This window comes from Melanotaenia boesemani, chromosome 15 (assembly GCF_017639745.1).
Source record: "Melanotaenia boesemani isolate fMelBoe1 chromosome 15, fMelBoe1.pri, whole genome shotgun sequence".
In the NCBI taxonomy this organism is placed as follows: domain Eukaryota; kingdom Metazoa; phylum Chordata; class Actinopteri; order Atheriniformes; family Melanotaeniidae; genus Melanotaenia; species Melanotaenia boesemani.
In genome coordinates this window covers 12,743,831-12,760,118 of record NC_055696.1, presented here as the reverse complement: position 1 = coordinate 12,760,118, position 16,288 = coordinate 12,743,831, and the positions used below count along the sequence as shown (strand labels likewise).

At 35.1% G+C, this 16,288-nt stretch overlaps 3 protein-coding genes across 3 annotated transcripts; all 3 read right to left on the bottom strand.

Moving 5' to 3' along the window:
* Nucleotides 1–2,312: 2,312 nt before the first annotated feature.
* LOC121654606 (olfactory receptor 51F2-like) lies at nt 2,313–3,266 on the bottom strand. The gene has a single exon (XM_042008822.1). It carries the CDS (start codon nt 3,264–3,266, stop codon nt 2,313–2,315), a length of 954 nt encoding a protein of 317 aa, XP_041864756.1.
* A 4,945-nt stretch (nt 3,267–8,211) lies between these two features.
* On the bottom strand, nt 8,212–9,996 carry LOC121654605 (olfactory receptor 1-like). Its single transcript, XM_042008821.1, has 2 exons — nt 9,954–9,996; nt 8,212–9,206 (listed from the first exon to the last, which is right to left on the bottom strand). Exons 1-2 carry the CDS (start codon nt 9,994–9,996, stop codon nt 8,212–8,214), a joined length of 1,038 nt encoding a protein of 345 aa, XP_041864755.1.
* Nucleotides 9,997–14,701: 4,705 nt separating this feature from the next.
* On the bottom strand, nt 14,702–15,685 carry LOC121654604 (olfactory receptor 146-like). Its single transcript, XM_042008819.1, has one exon. The coding sequence runs from the start codon at nt 15,683–15,685 to the stop codon at nt 14,702–14,704; it is 984 nt and encodes a 327-aa protein (XP_041864753.1).
* Nucleotides 15,686–16,288: the final 603 nt, after the last annotated feature.

Sequence of the window (16,288 nt, the reverse complement as noted above, 5' to 3'; positions counted from 1 at the left end):
TTGTTTGATTAACTGATCGCTCAGAATGTCCAACCAACCTGCTCCTTCATTAGGAAGAGGTACATTAATGAAAGAACAAGTGCTAAGTTTGTGGAGGCCATAGCTATGTTACCAATGACTAGTGCAGTATCAGTTGATGGACTCCTGGATTATTTCAATCTGAAAATCTTGATTTTAATGGATGCCGTTGCACCGATAAGAATCAAGAGCACCTTGAGCAAACAGAAAACACCATGGAGAAACACCACTGTGATCATGAGCCTAAAAAGGGAATGCAGAAAAACTGAGCGGAAATGGCGGAAAAAATAAAGTTCAAATTCACTATGAACTGTACAAACAAAGCCTGCGTAACTATAACAATGAGCTGTGCAAGACCAGAGAGCTGCATTTATCTGAAATGATTAACAAGAACGTCAACAATTCTCACACTCTGTTTGTTATGATTGAAAAACTGCTGCCATTAAGCCACTCCTAAAGAAAAGGACTCTAGACTCCTTTATAATAAACAATTATAGACCTGTCTCTAACCTCTCTTTTATTTCCAAGATTACTGAAAAAGTTGTATTTCACCAGCTTAATGACTTTTTAAATAAAAAGTGGAAATCTTGATAAATTTCATTCCGGCTTTTGACCTCATCACAGCACTAAAACAGCTCTGGTCAAAATGTTAAATGACATTAGGTCGAATACTGATTCTGGTCAAGTGTCAGTCCTGGTTCTGCTGGATCTCAGTTTTGCAGTGGTAACCATTGTGACCTAAAAGTCAGGCCTCAATCAGCCAGTTAATGACGACTAGCGATCATTACCTGTGCTGTACTTTTTCCAATAGTAGGTGATTGTGCATTACATTGGTTCGCCAGACTGAAATGAGACTTCTGCTCTGTCTGTTCTTCCTCCCGAAAAAACCCCTGCAGACCCTGGAGTCAGGAGGGGTTTTCTCTGCAGCGCTGCCAACCAGCGCAGCAGGACAGTTCTCTGCTTCAGCGGAGGTTTGTGAAAACATGTTATTATGGCTGACTGTTTCATTTCCACTTTAAAGGTTTCCTTCTTTATTGCCTGACTTGTGTTTGTCACTGTAGAAGAGTGTGCATACAAGAAACAATGCATATATTTCAGTATGGCGACCACATCCCATAATGCAGTTTTTACAATAAACTATCACGTTATAATGTGATGAGGTTTTTTTTATTTGGGTGAGCTCTACACTTTCTTAGAATGAAGCATTATTTGAACAGATTATAAGTGAAATTTTAAAATTAATAGTGTTATGTTGTCAATAATCTTTTTAGACCATTGACAAGTTTCAATGCCCACTAGGGGCCTGGCAAGCACACAACATAGTTTCTGGTCTTATTTGCATTTTCCCCTGCACAGAGATAGTTTTCATTCCACTGTAAATTCACTTTTCTTTTTAAATACACAAAAGAAAAAGTTTAGTGTTTTGCATGGAAACATTGTAGTGTAAACCGCTCCTTAGTTATAACCAAATAAAGAGCTAAACTGAAGCATTAGAACAGGCTTCAAATTCACAAAAACTTTATCCACCAAGATCCCGTAGACAAAGCAAATTTGTTCGGCACAACAAGGCAACCAAACAATCATATTTCTTGCTATGATGCTGGACAGAACAAGATAAAAAGTAAAAAATATCACAGCAACCATGATGTACATGTCAGCTGTATGATAGCAAACATTAGTTTGAACATATATATATATATATATATATATATATATATATATATATATATATATATTATTCTATTTTGTCTGTGTGCGTGTGTGTGTGTTTGGGCGTGTGTGTGTTTGTGCAGAGGAAGAAGTTAGCTCCCCCATTTCAAAACAAAACCTGTCTGTGCTGTCAGGCATGCATAAAAGAAAGACAGAATCTTGCAGGGAGTTGAACCTGCAACATGTTCTCTTTATTTATTTTATCTCAATTAAAGCAGTACAATAGAAGCTTGTGTGTACAATAGAAGGTTTGCACAAATAGCTCTATAACTAGAAAGACTGTGTAATTTTCTTCCTCTTGGAAAAATGAACCAACTAATGAGAGTAAAACATTCTTTAAAAACAAGGCAAATGTTTTATATTAAAATAAAAATCAGCATGCATCAAGACATTAAATGTTGTTCAAGTCTTTGTCTCACGATTCTCCCTGTCATATGATTGTCTTAAAAGAAATTAAAATGTGTATTGAAGATCACAGAAGTTGCTAAACTGTACACAATGTGGCTAATACCATATAATTAACCTATTTTTTTTACATAGTCTTGTTATGTAGTAAAACATTTTATGCATCAATGATAAAGAGATCATTTTGAAACTATGTTACAAAGGTGATGTCTTTTCCAAAGCTTTTTAATAGCATTCAAAACTTCTTCTGTCTTTAAAGAGTATATAATAGGATTGAGCAAAGCTGGAAGGGTGTGTGTCAAAGAGGAATTTATCATTCTGGTATTTGGATGGATGTATGAAGCCAATGCAGCTATGTTGGTGTACAGCAATGGTAGATAGAAAATAGCAATAAGAATCAGGTGAGATGTGCAGGTTTTCAATGCCCTGAGTCGTTCCTCTTTAGATGCAATCCTGCTCAGTGCTATGGAAATACAAACATAAGTTATAGCTATCAGTATAACAGGAATGCAGATGACTACAATAATCGTAACATTTGCCATTATACTATTTAACGTTGCATCATTGCAGGCCAGACGATATATCGGCCCATGATCACAGTAAAAACTTTGCACCACTAAAGATCCACAGAAAGAAAGGCGGTCAATTAGATCAACCAAACATGTTATCAGGCTCAACAAAAACACCCATGAAAACAGCAAAATTGCAGCAATAGATTTTTTAGTAACTATACTGTGGTACCTCAGAGGGACATAAATTGCTATAAGTCTGTCATATGCCATGATGGCAAGTGTCCATGATTGCAAACTTCCAAATAGAAAAACAAAGAACATGTAACTTAAACAAGCCTCATAGACAATGTACCTCCTGTCAAACAGAAATGTATCCAAGACTTTTGGGATGAGAGATGTGCTTCCACACAGATCTGTCAAAGCCAAGTGGAACACAATCATGTATTTAGGAGTATGAAGAGACTTTACCAGAGAGATTACAAAGAGGAGAAAAACATTTCCAAGAACAGTAACAATATAAACAAAACATAAGAAAACATAGTAAAAGTTAGTATGAGGGATGTTGGAAAAGCCACTCAGGTAGAAATTTGCAGGGCGAACAAATGTCATGTTAAATATCATGATGGCTTTCCTTTCCGAATTCAAAATCAATACCTGTTTGACTGGATATAAAAACAATCAAATAACATAATACAAATATAATCAAAGATGACACAGTAACAAAAGTTTCTGTGAATAAACTCCCTCAAATCAACATCAGCTGTGCAGTGTAACTAAATGAAAAGTTCTATGTTAAGCCACTAATTTATACTTGAAACTCTTCGCTGGTGGCCAACAGAAATACAGCTGTGTCACATGGTGACTTTTTTTTTTTTTTTGGAGTACACAAAAATAGGCAAGACTTTAAGTCCATCTTTTCTAAGATTCTGTATTTAAACATGCTCATTATGTGTTTGTTTTATATTACACCACAATTCAACTCAACTTTATTTATAGAACACTATATAGAGGCAAGACATTTAAAAGTAAAATAAAATGTAAAAACAGAAACAATAGCAGTAAAATTATAAAACAATAAAACACTAAAAACAATTAAACATGAAGAACAAGAAAACAAGAGTCTGATGCTAGATCAAAGTCCAGATCAAATAAATGGGTCTTCAGGAGAGTTTTAACAATGATAGGGCTTCTCTAGCCTGTAGCTGCAAAACGTTCTACAGTGACATTGTGCATCATAAGCTCAATAAGCCATTAGATCAATGCTCTTTCTATCTAGAACATGAGGGAACTAATACTGGCAGGTTAAGACTGCACAGCTAATTTGCATGTTATAAGCAAACAAATAAAGAAGGATTTAGTACAAACTAAGAAGAGAGCTTAACACCTGTTCAGAGAAAAAGCTACTTGGTTTGTTGAGCTCCTTTTGGGAATATGCCAGACCTGACATGTAGACATGTAGACTACCTTTTATGATGATTTGATGTTGAATCCTTTAAGTTTTTGTACTTTACCTTAAGGTTTTATTCTTTAACAGAAGTGTATTCAAATTTATTTGGAAACATTAAAATGTCAAAAAAATAAAAAATAAAAAAATGAGGGCATACATAGGTGTGAGGTTTAAAGTGGACATAATCAAATGTCACACGAAAATGTGTCCTTTTCCCTCTAAAATAATTTCAATAAGGAGAGATCTGAAATAAGCTGGAGGCATGTTTATTGATTTACATAAATTAGAAGAAATTCTGATTTACATGGAACTATAGGGCTGGGCGATTAATCACCAAAATTGATAAATCGAATTTTCCATTTCTGGATATTTATTTTTATGAAAATCTGGATTTTTTTCCATAGTTAGTTAGCAGCAGACTTAGCCCTCCCACCACACCAGAACAGTGTTTGTCTGACAGATTTTCAGTGAAGTAACCCTTCACTCACGCCTGGGATTTAGCTGTGCGTATAACTGCAGTGAGAAATGCTGCTCTCTATGAGATGCCGAAGTCAACTTAACCCACAAACCGTAGTTAAGAGACAACCTTCATCAGGGGAATTATTTCTGCAGTGGATCCTGTGTGATAAGGATCCAGGTGGAAAGTGATCACGGATGCATTGCGTCGCATCTTTACACAGTTTAGATTTTCTTTTTCTGACAGAAACATGGTTAACAGAAGACACAAGTGCTACCGTTCTTAATGAAACAGCACCCCCTCATTTTAGTTTTATGAATAAATGTCGAAACGAGAGGAAAGGGGGAGGAGAAGCTGCCTTATTTAAAGATTCATTCCAGTGTAAAGAGATTTCATTTGCTGATTTTACTTCTTTTGAATATCTTAGTTTTATTTTAAGGGGCATTTCTAAAATCCTATTTCTGATCATCTACAGACGTCCAGGACATTGTGCAGATTTTACTAATGAATTTTCTTTTTTTGAGTTATTGTCAGTTATCTCTAATGATTTTAACCTTTTCATCTTAACTGGGGATTTTAACATTCACATATATAACATGATGGATGGTAATGTCAAGGAATTTTCTTCAATATTGGACATGTTTGGTTTGTGGCAACATGTAAAAGAACCAACCCACATTCAAGGTCACATTCTGGACCTGGTTATTTCAAAGGGTGTTGATATTTCTTCTGTTGCGGTCACTGACTCGGCCTTGTCTGACCATTTTTGTATTTTGTTTGATTAACTGATCGCTCAGAATGTCCAACCAACCTGCTCCTTCATTAGGAAGAGGTACATTAATGAAAGAACAAGTACTAAGTTTGTGGAGGCCATAGCTATGTTACCAATGACTAGTGCAGTATCAGTTGATGGACTCCTGGATTATTTCAATCTGAAAATCTTGAATTTAATGGATGCCGTTGCACCGATAAGAATCAAGAGCACCTTGAGCAAACAGAAAACACCATGGAGAAACACCACTGTGATCATGAGCCTAAAAAGGGAATGCAGAAAAACTGAGCGGAAATGGCGGAAAAATAAAGTTCAAATTCACTATGAGCTGTACAAACAAAGCCTTCATAACTAACAATGAGCTGTGCAAGGCCAGAGAGCTGCATTTATCTGAAATGATTAACAAGAACGTCAACAATTCTCACACTCTGTTTGTTATGATTGAAAAACTGCTGCCACTAAGCCACTCCTAAAGAAAAGGACTCTAGACGCCTCTATAATAAACAATTATAGACCTGTCTCTAACCTCTCTTTTATTTCCAAGATTACTGAAAAAGTTGTATTTCACCAGCTTAATGACTTTTTAAATAAAAAGTGGAAATCTTGATAAATTTCAGTCCGGCTTCCGACCTCATCACAGCACTAAAACAGCTCTGGTCAAAATGTTAAATGACATTAGGTCGAATACTGATTCTGGTCAAGTGTCAGTCCTGGTTCTGCTGGATCTCAGTGCTGCGTTTGATACTGTAGATCACAGAATCCTGTTGCACAGGCTGGAAAACTGGGTTGGACTTTCTGGAGCGGTCCTATTTAGAAGGCCGGAGTTATTTTGTTTCGATCGACAGCTATGAATCCGAGCGAGTGGCCATGACTTGTGGAGTCCCCCAGGGGACAGTCCTTGGACCTCTTCTGTTCAACTTTGGGTCAAATATTACAGAACTATAGCATTAATTATCAAAGTTTTGCTATGGTAACCATTGTGACCTAAAAGTCAGGCCTCAATCAGCCAGTTTATGACGACTAGCGATCATTATCTGTGCTGTACTTTTTCCAATAGTAGGTGATTGTGCATTACGTTGGTTCGTGATGGCTTGCCCCCCCCTCCGAGATGCATTTGAAGCAGTTTGTCCAAGTAAATGAGTACTGCATGCTAAACGCATTAGATGAATACAACCTGCAGGATGGTGGTGAGAGAGTTGACGGAATTTAGGATAACTTGGAAAACTCAACGTCATGGAAAACGCTGAGTCAGGGTAAGAAATAGTTTGTTTCTGTGGAGGTTTGTACAAGCTGTGGTGATCCCTGGATAAGGGATAAAATTGACAAATGACGTGGAATTATTGGAGGTTATAGGCGGTAAATTAAAAGCACTCTGAGCAGCTTAGACTTTAGTCTGTTGGTCTGATGGACCACTAGCTTGCCAGACTGAAATGAGACTTCTGCTCTGTCTGTTCTTCCTCCCGAAAAAACCCCTGCAGACCCTGGAGTCAGGAGGGTTTTTCTCTGCAGCGCTGCCAACCAGCGCAGCAGGACAGTTCTCTGCTTCAGCGGAGGTTTGTGAAAACATGTTATTATGGTTGACTGTTTCATTTCCACTTTAAAGGTTTCCTTCTTTATTGCCTGACTTGTGTTTGTCACTGTAAAAGTGTAAAAGTGTGCATACAAGAAACAATGCATATATTTCAGTATGGCGACCACATCCCATAATGCAGTTTTTACAATAAACTATCACGTTATAATGTGATGAGGTTTTTTTTATTTGGGTGAGCTCTACACTTTCTTAGAATGAAGCATTATTTGAACAGACTTTAAGTGAAACTTCAAAATGAGTAGTGTTCTGTTGACAATAATCTTTTTAGACCATTGACAAGTTTCAATGCCCACTAGGGGCTTGGCATGCACACTACATAGTTTCTGGTCTTATTTGCATTTTCCCCTGCACAGAGATAGTTTTCATTCCACTGTAAATTCACTTTTCTTTTTAAATACACAAAAGAAAAAGCTTAGTGTTTTGCATGGAAACATTGTAGTGTAAACCGCTCCTTAGTTATAACCAAATAAAGAGCTAAACTGAAGCATTAAAACAGGCTTCAAATTCACAAAAACTTTATCCACCAAGATCCTGTAGACAAAGCAAATTTGTTCGGCACAACAAGGCAACCAAACAATCATATTTCTTGCTATGATGCTGGACAGAACAAGATAAAAAGTAAAAAATATCACAGCAACCATGATGTACATGTCAGCTGTATGATAGCAAACATTTGTTTTAACATATATATATATATATATATATATATATATATATATATGTATATTATTCTATTTTGTCTGTGTGCGTGTGTGTGTGTGTGTGTGTGTGTGTGTGTGTGTTTGTGTGTTTGTGCAGAGGAAGAAGTTAGCTCCCCCATTTCAAAACAAAACCTGTCTGTGCTGTCAGGCATGCATAAAAGAAAGACAGAATCTTGCAGGGAGTTGAACCTGCAACATGTTCTCTTTATTTATTTTATCTCAGTTAAAGCAGTACAATAGAAGCTTGTGTGTACAATAGAAGGTTTGCACAAATAGCTCTATAACCAGAAAGAATATGTAATTTTCTTCCTTTGGGAAAAATGATCCAACTAATGAGAGTAAAACATTCTTTAAAAACAAGGCAAATGCTTTATATTAAAATAAAAATCAGCATGCATCAAGACATCCAATGTTGTTCAAGTCTCTGTCTCACAATTCTCCCTGTCATATGATTGTCTTATAAGAAATTAAAATGCGAATTGAAGCTCACAGAAGTTGCTAAACTGTACACAATGTGGCTAGTACCATATAATTACTCTTTTTATTTTACATAGTCTTGTTATGTAGTAAAACATTTCACGCATCAATGATAAAGAGGTCATTTTGAAACTATGTTACAAAGGTGATGTCTTTTCCAAAGCTTTTTAATAGCATTCAAAACTTCTTCTGTCTTTAAAGAGTATATAATAGGATTGAGCAAAGCTGGAAGGGTGTGTGTCAAAGAGGAATTTATGATTCTGGTATTTGGATGGATGTATGAAGCCAATGCAGCTATATTGGTGTACAGCAATGGTAGGCAGAAAATAGCAATAAGAATCAGGTGAGATGTGCAAGTTTTCAATGCCCTGAGTCGTTCCTCTTTAGATGCAATCCTGCTCAGTGCTATGGAAATACAAACATAAGTTATAGCTATCAGTATAAGAGGAATGCAGATGACTACAGTAATTGTAACATATGCCATTATACTATTTAACATTGTATCATTGCAGGCCAGACGATATATCGGCCCATGATCACAGTAAAAACTTTGCACCACTAAAGATCCACAGAAAGAAAGGCGATCAATTAGATCAACCAAACATGTTATCAGGCTCAACAAAAACACCCATGAAAACAGCAACATTGCAGCAATAGACTTTTTAGTAACAATACTGTGGTACCTCAGAGGGACATAAATTGCTATAAGTCTGTCATATGCCATGATTACAAGTGTCCATGATTGCAAACTTCCAAATAGAAAAACAAAGAACATGTAACTTAAACAAGCCTCATAGACAATGTACCTCCTGTCAAACAGAAATGTATCCAAGACTTTTGGGATGAGAGCTGTGCTGCCACACAGATCTGTCAAAGCCAAGTGGAACACAATCATGTATTTAGGAGTATGAAGAGACTTTACCAGAAAGATGACAAAGAGAAGAAAAACATTTCCAAGAACAGTAACAATGTAAACAAAACATAAGAAAACATAGTAAAAGTTAGTATGAGGGATGTTGGAAAAGCCACTCAGGTAAAAATTTGCAGGGCGAACAAATGTCATGTTAAATACCATGATGGCTTTCCTTTCCAAATTCAAAATCAATACCTGTTTGACTGGATATAAAAACAATCCAATAACATAATACAAATATAATCAAAGATGACACAGTAACAAAAGTTTCTGTGAACGAACTCCCTCAAATCAACATCAGCTGTGCAGTGTAACTAAATGAAAAGTTCTATGTTAAGCCACTAATTTATACTTGAAACTCTTCGCTGGTGGCCAACAGAAATACAGCTGTGTCACATGGTGACTTTTTTTTTTTTTTTTGGAGTACACAAAAATAGGCAAGACTTTAAGTCCATCTTTTCTAAGAATCTGTATTTAAACATGCTCATTATGTGTCTGTTTTATATTACACCACAATTCAACTCAACTTTATTTGTAGAACGCTATATAGAGGCAAGACATTTAAAAGTAAAATACAATGTAAAAACAGAAACAATAGCAGTAAAATTATAAAACAATAAAACCCTAAAAACAATTAAACATGAAGAACAAGAAAACAAGAGTCTGATGCTAGATCAAAGTCCAGATCAAATAAAAAAAGGGTCTTTAGGAGAGTTTTAACAATGAGAGGGCTTCTCTAGCCTGTAGTTGCAAAAAGTTCTACAGTGACATTGTGCATCATAAGCTCAATAAGCCATCAGATCAACACTCTTTCTATCTAAGAACATGAGGGAACTAATACTGGCAGGTTAAGACTGCACAGCTAATTTGCATGTTATAAGCAAACAAATGAACGAGGATTTAGTACAAACTAAGAAGAGAGCTTAACACCTGTTCAGAGGAAAAGCTACTTGGTTTGTTGAGCTCCTTTTGGGAATATGCCAGACCTGACATGTAGACATGTAGACTACCTTTTATGATGATTTGATGTTGAATCCTTTAAGTTTTTGTACTTTACCTTAAGGTTTTATTCTTTAACAGAAGTGTATTCAAATTTATTTGGACACAGTAAAATGTAAAAAAAAAAAAAAAAAAAAAAAAAAATAAAAAAATGAGGGCATACATAGGTGTGAGGTTTAAAGTGGACATAATCAAATTTCACACAAAAATGTGGCCTTTCCCCTCTAAAATAATTTCAATAAGGAGAGATCTGACATAAGCTGGAGGCATGTTAATTTATATACATAAATTAGAATAAATTCTGATTTACATGGAACTATAGGGCTGGGCGATTAATCAACAAAATTGATAAATCGAATTTTCCATTTCTGGAGATTTATTTTTATGAAGTTAGTTAGTTAGTTAGCAGACTTAGTCCTCCCTCCACACCAGAACGGTGTTTGTCTGACAGATTTTCAGTGAAGTAACCCTTCACTCACGCCTGGGATTTAGCTGTGCATATAACTGCAGTGAGAAATGCTGCTCTCTATGAGATGCAGAAGTCAACTTAACCCACAAACCCTAGTTAAGAGACAACCTTCACCAGGGGTATTATTTCTGCAGTGGATCCTGTATGATAAGGATCCAGGTGGAAAGTGATCACGGATGCATTGCGTCACATATTTTTATGTAAGATATGAAGTCATTTATATGGTGAAAAAGCTATGACATTATATGCTTTATTTTTGCTGGCATTCATTTATATAAACAAATGTTTTTAATAAGTTTATGTTTTGTAAAAGAAAAGAAAGAAAAATCGATTAAAATCCGAAAATCGGATTTGGTTATAAAAAATATGAGATTTTATTTTCAGGCCATATCACCCAGCCTTATATGGAACCAAAGTTATTTGCTGGGGAATAAAATTTCCTATTTTTTTATTTGATCAATAAATGCACCACAAGAGGATGAGGTCTATATTAATGAGGTTGAAGTGTATCCACATTTTGTGGCTCCAGAGGTGATAATCAGAGGTCCTTTTTAAATCCAAACTGAAAGGCTGGTCACTGAACCTCATGTGGCAAGTGGCACGTTTATAAGGTAACTAACCAATTTGCCTACTGCAGATTCACAAGAGAGGTCATACACTCAGTTATATTAGCAGATAACTTTTCATTTTGTTCTTCAGCTAATGAGGGGAGCTCTAAAGAATTTAGGAAAGTGTCTGTTTGAGTTGTACTTCCTCCTGGAATTTTAGAATTTAAGGTTTTATGGAACAGCTCAAACGCTTCCTGAATTTCATTTTTCCCATTTTTTTATTAGTTTAGTTTCTGGATGTTTAATCCTCTATACTGTTTTTGTCTGACAAATTCTTTTTTTAATTTCCGAGCCAATATTTTCAGTGATTTAGATCCACTTTATAATTCTTTTGTTTCAAGAAATATTTCCAATTTCCTGTGTGGCCAAATTGTTCTTTTCTTTCCTAATTCTTTTGATATATTCTAGTATCTTTTCCTCTAACCCCAACTTGTGTTGTCTTTCTAATTCCTTTGGTTTATTTTGCACGTCATTTTTTTTTCTTTATCTGTCTTTTTCATTTTTTATGTGACACGAATTATATAATTTTCCCTCTTAGTACGACTTTTAAGGTATCTCATAGGATAGGGAGGGGAAACAGTGTCGTTGTCATTAAATTCTAAATAAAAATTTATTTCTCTTCTAATTTGTTCTTTAAATTGAGAATATTTAGACAAACTAGAATTAAATTTCCATGTAATGTTCCTTGGTTGTAAACCAAAGTTGACAGATAGACAGGTGCATGATTGCTTAAGTCTATTGTCCTATTTCACAATCACTCATTTTATTTTTATCCTTCCCAAATGTAACAAAATAATATATCCTTGTGTAAAGGGAATGTGGGGCAGAGAAGTGTGTATAATTTCTTCTATTAGTGAAGAATTTTCTCCATATATTTAACCTGCCTCTTTAAAGAGTGCACTCACTTTTTTATGTAAGGACTTTTTTTTTAAGAGGTTTATATCCAACTCAGGTTGTAAATGTATATTTAAATCTCCACCAAAATTCTGCAGCCCTTCTGTTTCCATTATCATAATTTTTTTTTATCATTTTCTGAAAGAAAATAACATTACTTCCTAGAGGTGTGTATATTCAGGAAAGTAACTGGTTTACCATGAACATAACCTCTAACTAAGACAAACCTGTCTTCCTATATGATAAAAAGTAAACTAGAATAATCCATTTTCGTAAGTTTTTTTGTGTTCAAGATCTGTTAAATGAGTTTCCTAAAGAAATACTACATTGGCCTGTTCTTTTTTTTGTTTTAGATAATATTTTATTACGTTTAATAAAATTTAATAGCCTATTAACATTATAGGAAATTACTCTTACTTTGCCACTAGCCATGAATATTGATGTGTCTAAGTATCATTAAAATGGACAAGTAATAATTTGTCAGATCTGCTCCCTGAACAAACAAAACAAAACAAAAGAAAAAAGAGAAAAAAAAAAAAAATATATATATATATATATATATATATATATATATATATACTACCGTTAAAAAGTTTGGGGTCACTTTGCCATGGGATTCAATTGGGAAGTGACCCCAAACCTTTGAACGGTAGTATGTATATATATATATATATATATATATATGTATATATTAAACAAAACAAAGGTGGTTCCAAGGCTGGAGCCTCTTCTAAATGACCCTGAGCTGGGCTGGAGGTAGCATCTAGCTGTGGGGGAAACCTCTTCTACCCTTATATGGGTTGAGGGTTCCCACTGCAGCATCCAAAAAAACAACACTGGTCTCTGTCCAGATAAGGCAAAATCTCTATATCAAATCTCTATATATTCTATATTTATTCACAAGTTATTTGCTAAATGAATGGAACTATAATATTATAATCATTGGTAGAAAAGAAGAGAGAAAAAAAGGGAAAATAACTAAAGAGAAGAAAGAGGGGGAAAAAAAACTAAATTCTTACCCTTTCTTTCTCTTTCTTCTCTCCCTTCTCTCCTTTTGCAGGGAGGCTAACCAACCATTATTCAGTGTTTTTCCAGCAAAGGATGAAACTTTGAAAGAACTCTGAAAGTATGCAGTTATTCTTTGACACCTCTCCCATTGCTATTTGTGGTGGTCCCTTCATTGTTTCTCAATTTCTCCACAAACACTGTCATAGAAGGGGGCTCACATCAGTTCTACATAAAGACATAGGTTTCTTTTTTCTGTGTTTGTGTCTTTATATATAGTGTATATATTATGTTATTTCTTTATGAAAGGACAAACACCAAACAGAAAGACAGTCAAAATTTATCTTCTCCACCACACAAGTGAACTGAATGCCACTGTATTTTTTCACAGATTTAGCCCTGCACTTTATTTAATCTTTTGCAAAAAAAAAAAATGTTATTTTTTTTATAGACTATATAAATACAGGAGCTTTTTGAGCAACCAGACAGGTGAAAACCCTTCTGCGTCATCAGCAGGTATCTCTGGGTCATAGGTGTTTTTTTTCCCCTAACCTGTAAACCTTGCCTGAATGAGAAAAAGACTGATAATCCTTCACCTGCACAATGCTTATCATATCTCCAGATGTGTCTTTGTGAAAGATGCACTTAACAAAGCTGTATACAAGATTATCCTAGTAAAACATTTACTTTCTTTTGCTAACACTGTGCTCCCCAACTCAGAGGATTACAACAGGACAATCCTCCATACCAGGGGAACCAAGGTCTGGATGGAGGATCACCATATCCAGAGTCTGTCATGGCCAGCACCAGGTCTGACTCCTGCTAAAAACCTCTGGAATGACATCAAAAGTAAGATAGATGGTAACAAACCATCAAGCAAAGTTAATTTCTTTAGGTAATTTGAACAGTTTGAGCATTGGTCTCTATTTTCCAGAGTTGTAAAATTGCTCAAAATACCTCAATACCTCAGTATTTGAGATACTTAGTGCTGACTAAGCTAAAGCTATATGATCCAGCTTAAGTCAAATAGGATTTTAACGTAAGCTACAGCTTGGAAATGTAATGGGTTTGACTTAGTATAGGAAGCTATAAAAATTAGGGATATTTAGGACTTTTTGGTAAAGAGGAAGGGCCCAGTGGCAAGTTTAAATAAACAAACAAATAAAACTTGAAGAAATGGGGAAAAAAAACTGCATAGAATATACAAGTAACATCTTTCATGAAAAGGTGAGGACATTTATTATAAAAGAAGCAATAATAAGTTTCATTTGTATGAGCCTCATCAGAAGAGACACAAATAATCTCACAACTGTTTGCATAGAGTTTAATGTAAAAACTATTGTAAACTTACCAAAGAAAACCCAAAAATACATTTTAATAAACAGAAACACTGAATATGTCAAATATATTTCCTTAGTCGACTACAAGCATATTAAAACATTATCCTACTTTTATTTTTAACATGGGATATATTCTATTTAGCTTTTTTTTTTTTTTTTTTTTTTTTTCAAATCACACCATTTTGTGGATTACATGGAAAGATGCATGTACCAGAAGAGATTTGGACGCCATCTCTCCATTCATTTAATAACATATTGCAATTATTTTCTAAAATAAAAATGTGTCATACAAACAACAACATATTTTTTGCAGACTCTTGTTTTCTAGTTTTGCTGTTTCGTTACACTTTAATGATGTCATGTTTATTCAATCCACATTCCAGTCACGCTATCACTGATTTTCTATTTGTCACTTTAGATCTCACATGAATTTTTAATAATTTTTTTACTGATAATTTGATTTCTTGTGTCTGAAGAACATAAATAATTGGATTTAACATGGGAGGAACAACTGAGGTCAGAGACAGATTTATGATCCTGTTATTTGGATGTATTTTTTCCATCAAAGTAAATGTAATCAACAGTGGGGTGTAATAGACTACTACTGATAAGAGGTGAGCTATGCATGTTTTAAAGGCTTTGCTTCCTTCTTCAACTGTGGCTACTTTAGCTAAAGTATAGCCAATATACAGATAACTTAACAGGATAAAAACCAGTGGAAGCCAAAAAATAAGAACTGGGTAAAGAAAACTTACTACATCATTGGGAAAATTGTCATTACAGGCTAGACGGTAGATCTGGCCATGGTCACAGAAATAGCTGTTAATAACTACAGATTTACAGATTGAAAGTCTTGTAATAAGACCAACTGAAATCATAACAGCAATAATAGCAAAGAGCCAGAAAGAGGCAATCAGAGATAACATAAATCTGTTGGTCACCTTCACTTGATAGTGCAGAGGGTAGATGATGGCTACCAGTCGATCATAGGCGAGAGCAACCAGATTAAAAGACTGCATCGAAAGGCATGTGTAGCAGAAAAAAAGGAATGTCAAGCAGTCATTGTAGGGAATTATGTTATTGTTAAACAGAAAGATGTCAAGAACCTTTGGAACCAGAGCAGAACTGCCAAACAGGTCCACAAACGCAAGGTTAAAAACTGCTATGTACTTTGGAGTTCTTAGGTTATGATCCAGATATATTACAGCCATGACAGCTGTGTTCCCCAGCACTGAAAGAATATAGACAAAAAACAGAAAAACATAATAATATTTTACATTAGGTATACCAATAAATCCTCTTATTATGAAATATGGAGGACGCATAAAAGTGATATTTTTCCCTGGAGCAGAGTTGAAAAATTCCATTTTTAAAATAGAGTTTAAAAAAGGCAATTTAAACTCTTTTATGCCTTTAAGCAGCACAGGGTTGAATGTCCTATGTAGACGGAGAGATGGAGTTGAGTTCATGTGGCAGAGATCTCTCAAGCTTAAATGATCTGACCGTAGTGGTTTTATAGCAGAGCAGTGCTACTCTACACCACTGTGATTTCCCCTGTGTATTTCTTTTGCATCATCAGATAGGCCCATTTCACTTCATATTACTGCAGCAACGCAATTCTGCATTGTACCTGTAACATTAGCAGTGACTTATAATCAGTTGCTAGTTTAAACCTGTTGTGTATAGTGCTGTCCTGGGTGGAGACAGAAAATCATGATATTTTTCATGGCTGTAATGGAAATTTAAAAACTTTGGTACAGGACAAGATGGTAAACATTTTGAGTGTGTGTGTGTTTGTGTGGGATGCCAAAGGCAAAAACTAGGAAGAGTGCCAGAATTTGCAATCTGTGCCATGTTTAGATATATCACAGATATTTTGGTGTTCCTTTGTTTCTGTGTCTCATTATTCTGTGTTAGAAATCAAGGAAAGTGTTACACTGCTATTACATAGCTGATGCATTTATCACTAT

Excerpts from the sequence above, each read along its gene's own strand:
- LOC121654605 (XM_042008821.1), bottom strand. The coding sequence starts at position 9,996 with ATGTCAGGTCTGGCATATTCCCAAAAGGAGCTCAACAAACCAA. Across the intron at positions 9,207-9,953 it reads AAAGGAGCTCAACAAACCAA|TCAAACAGGTATTGATTTTG; the intron begins GTAGCTTTTCCT and ends TTTTATATCCAG.
- LOC121654606 (XM_042008822.1), bottom strand. The coding sequence starts at position 3,266 with ATGATATTTAACATGACATTTGTTCGCCCTGCAAATTTCTACCTGAGT.
- LOC121654604 (XM_042008819.1), bottom strand. The coding sequence starts at position 15,685 with ATGGAATTTTTCAACTCTGCTCCAGGGAAAAATATCACTTTTATGCGT.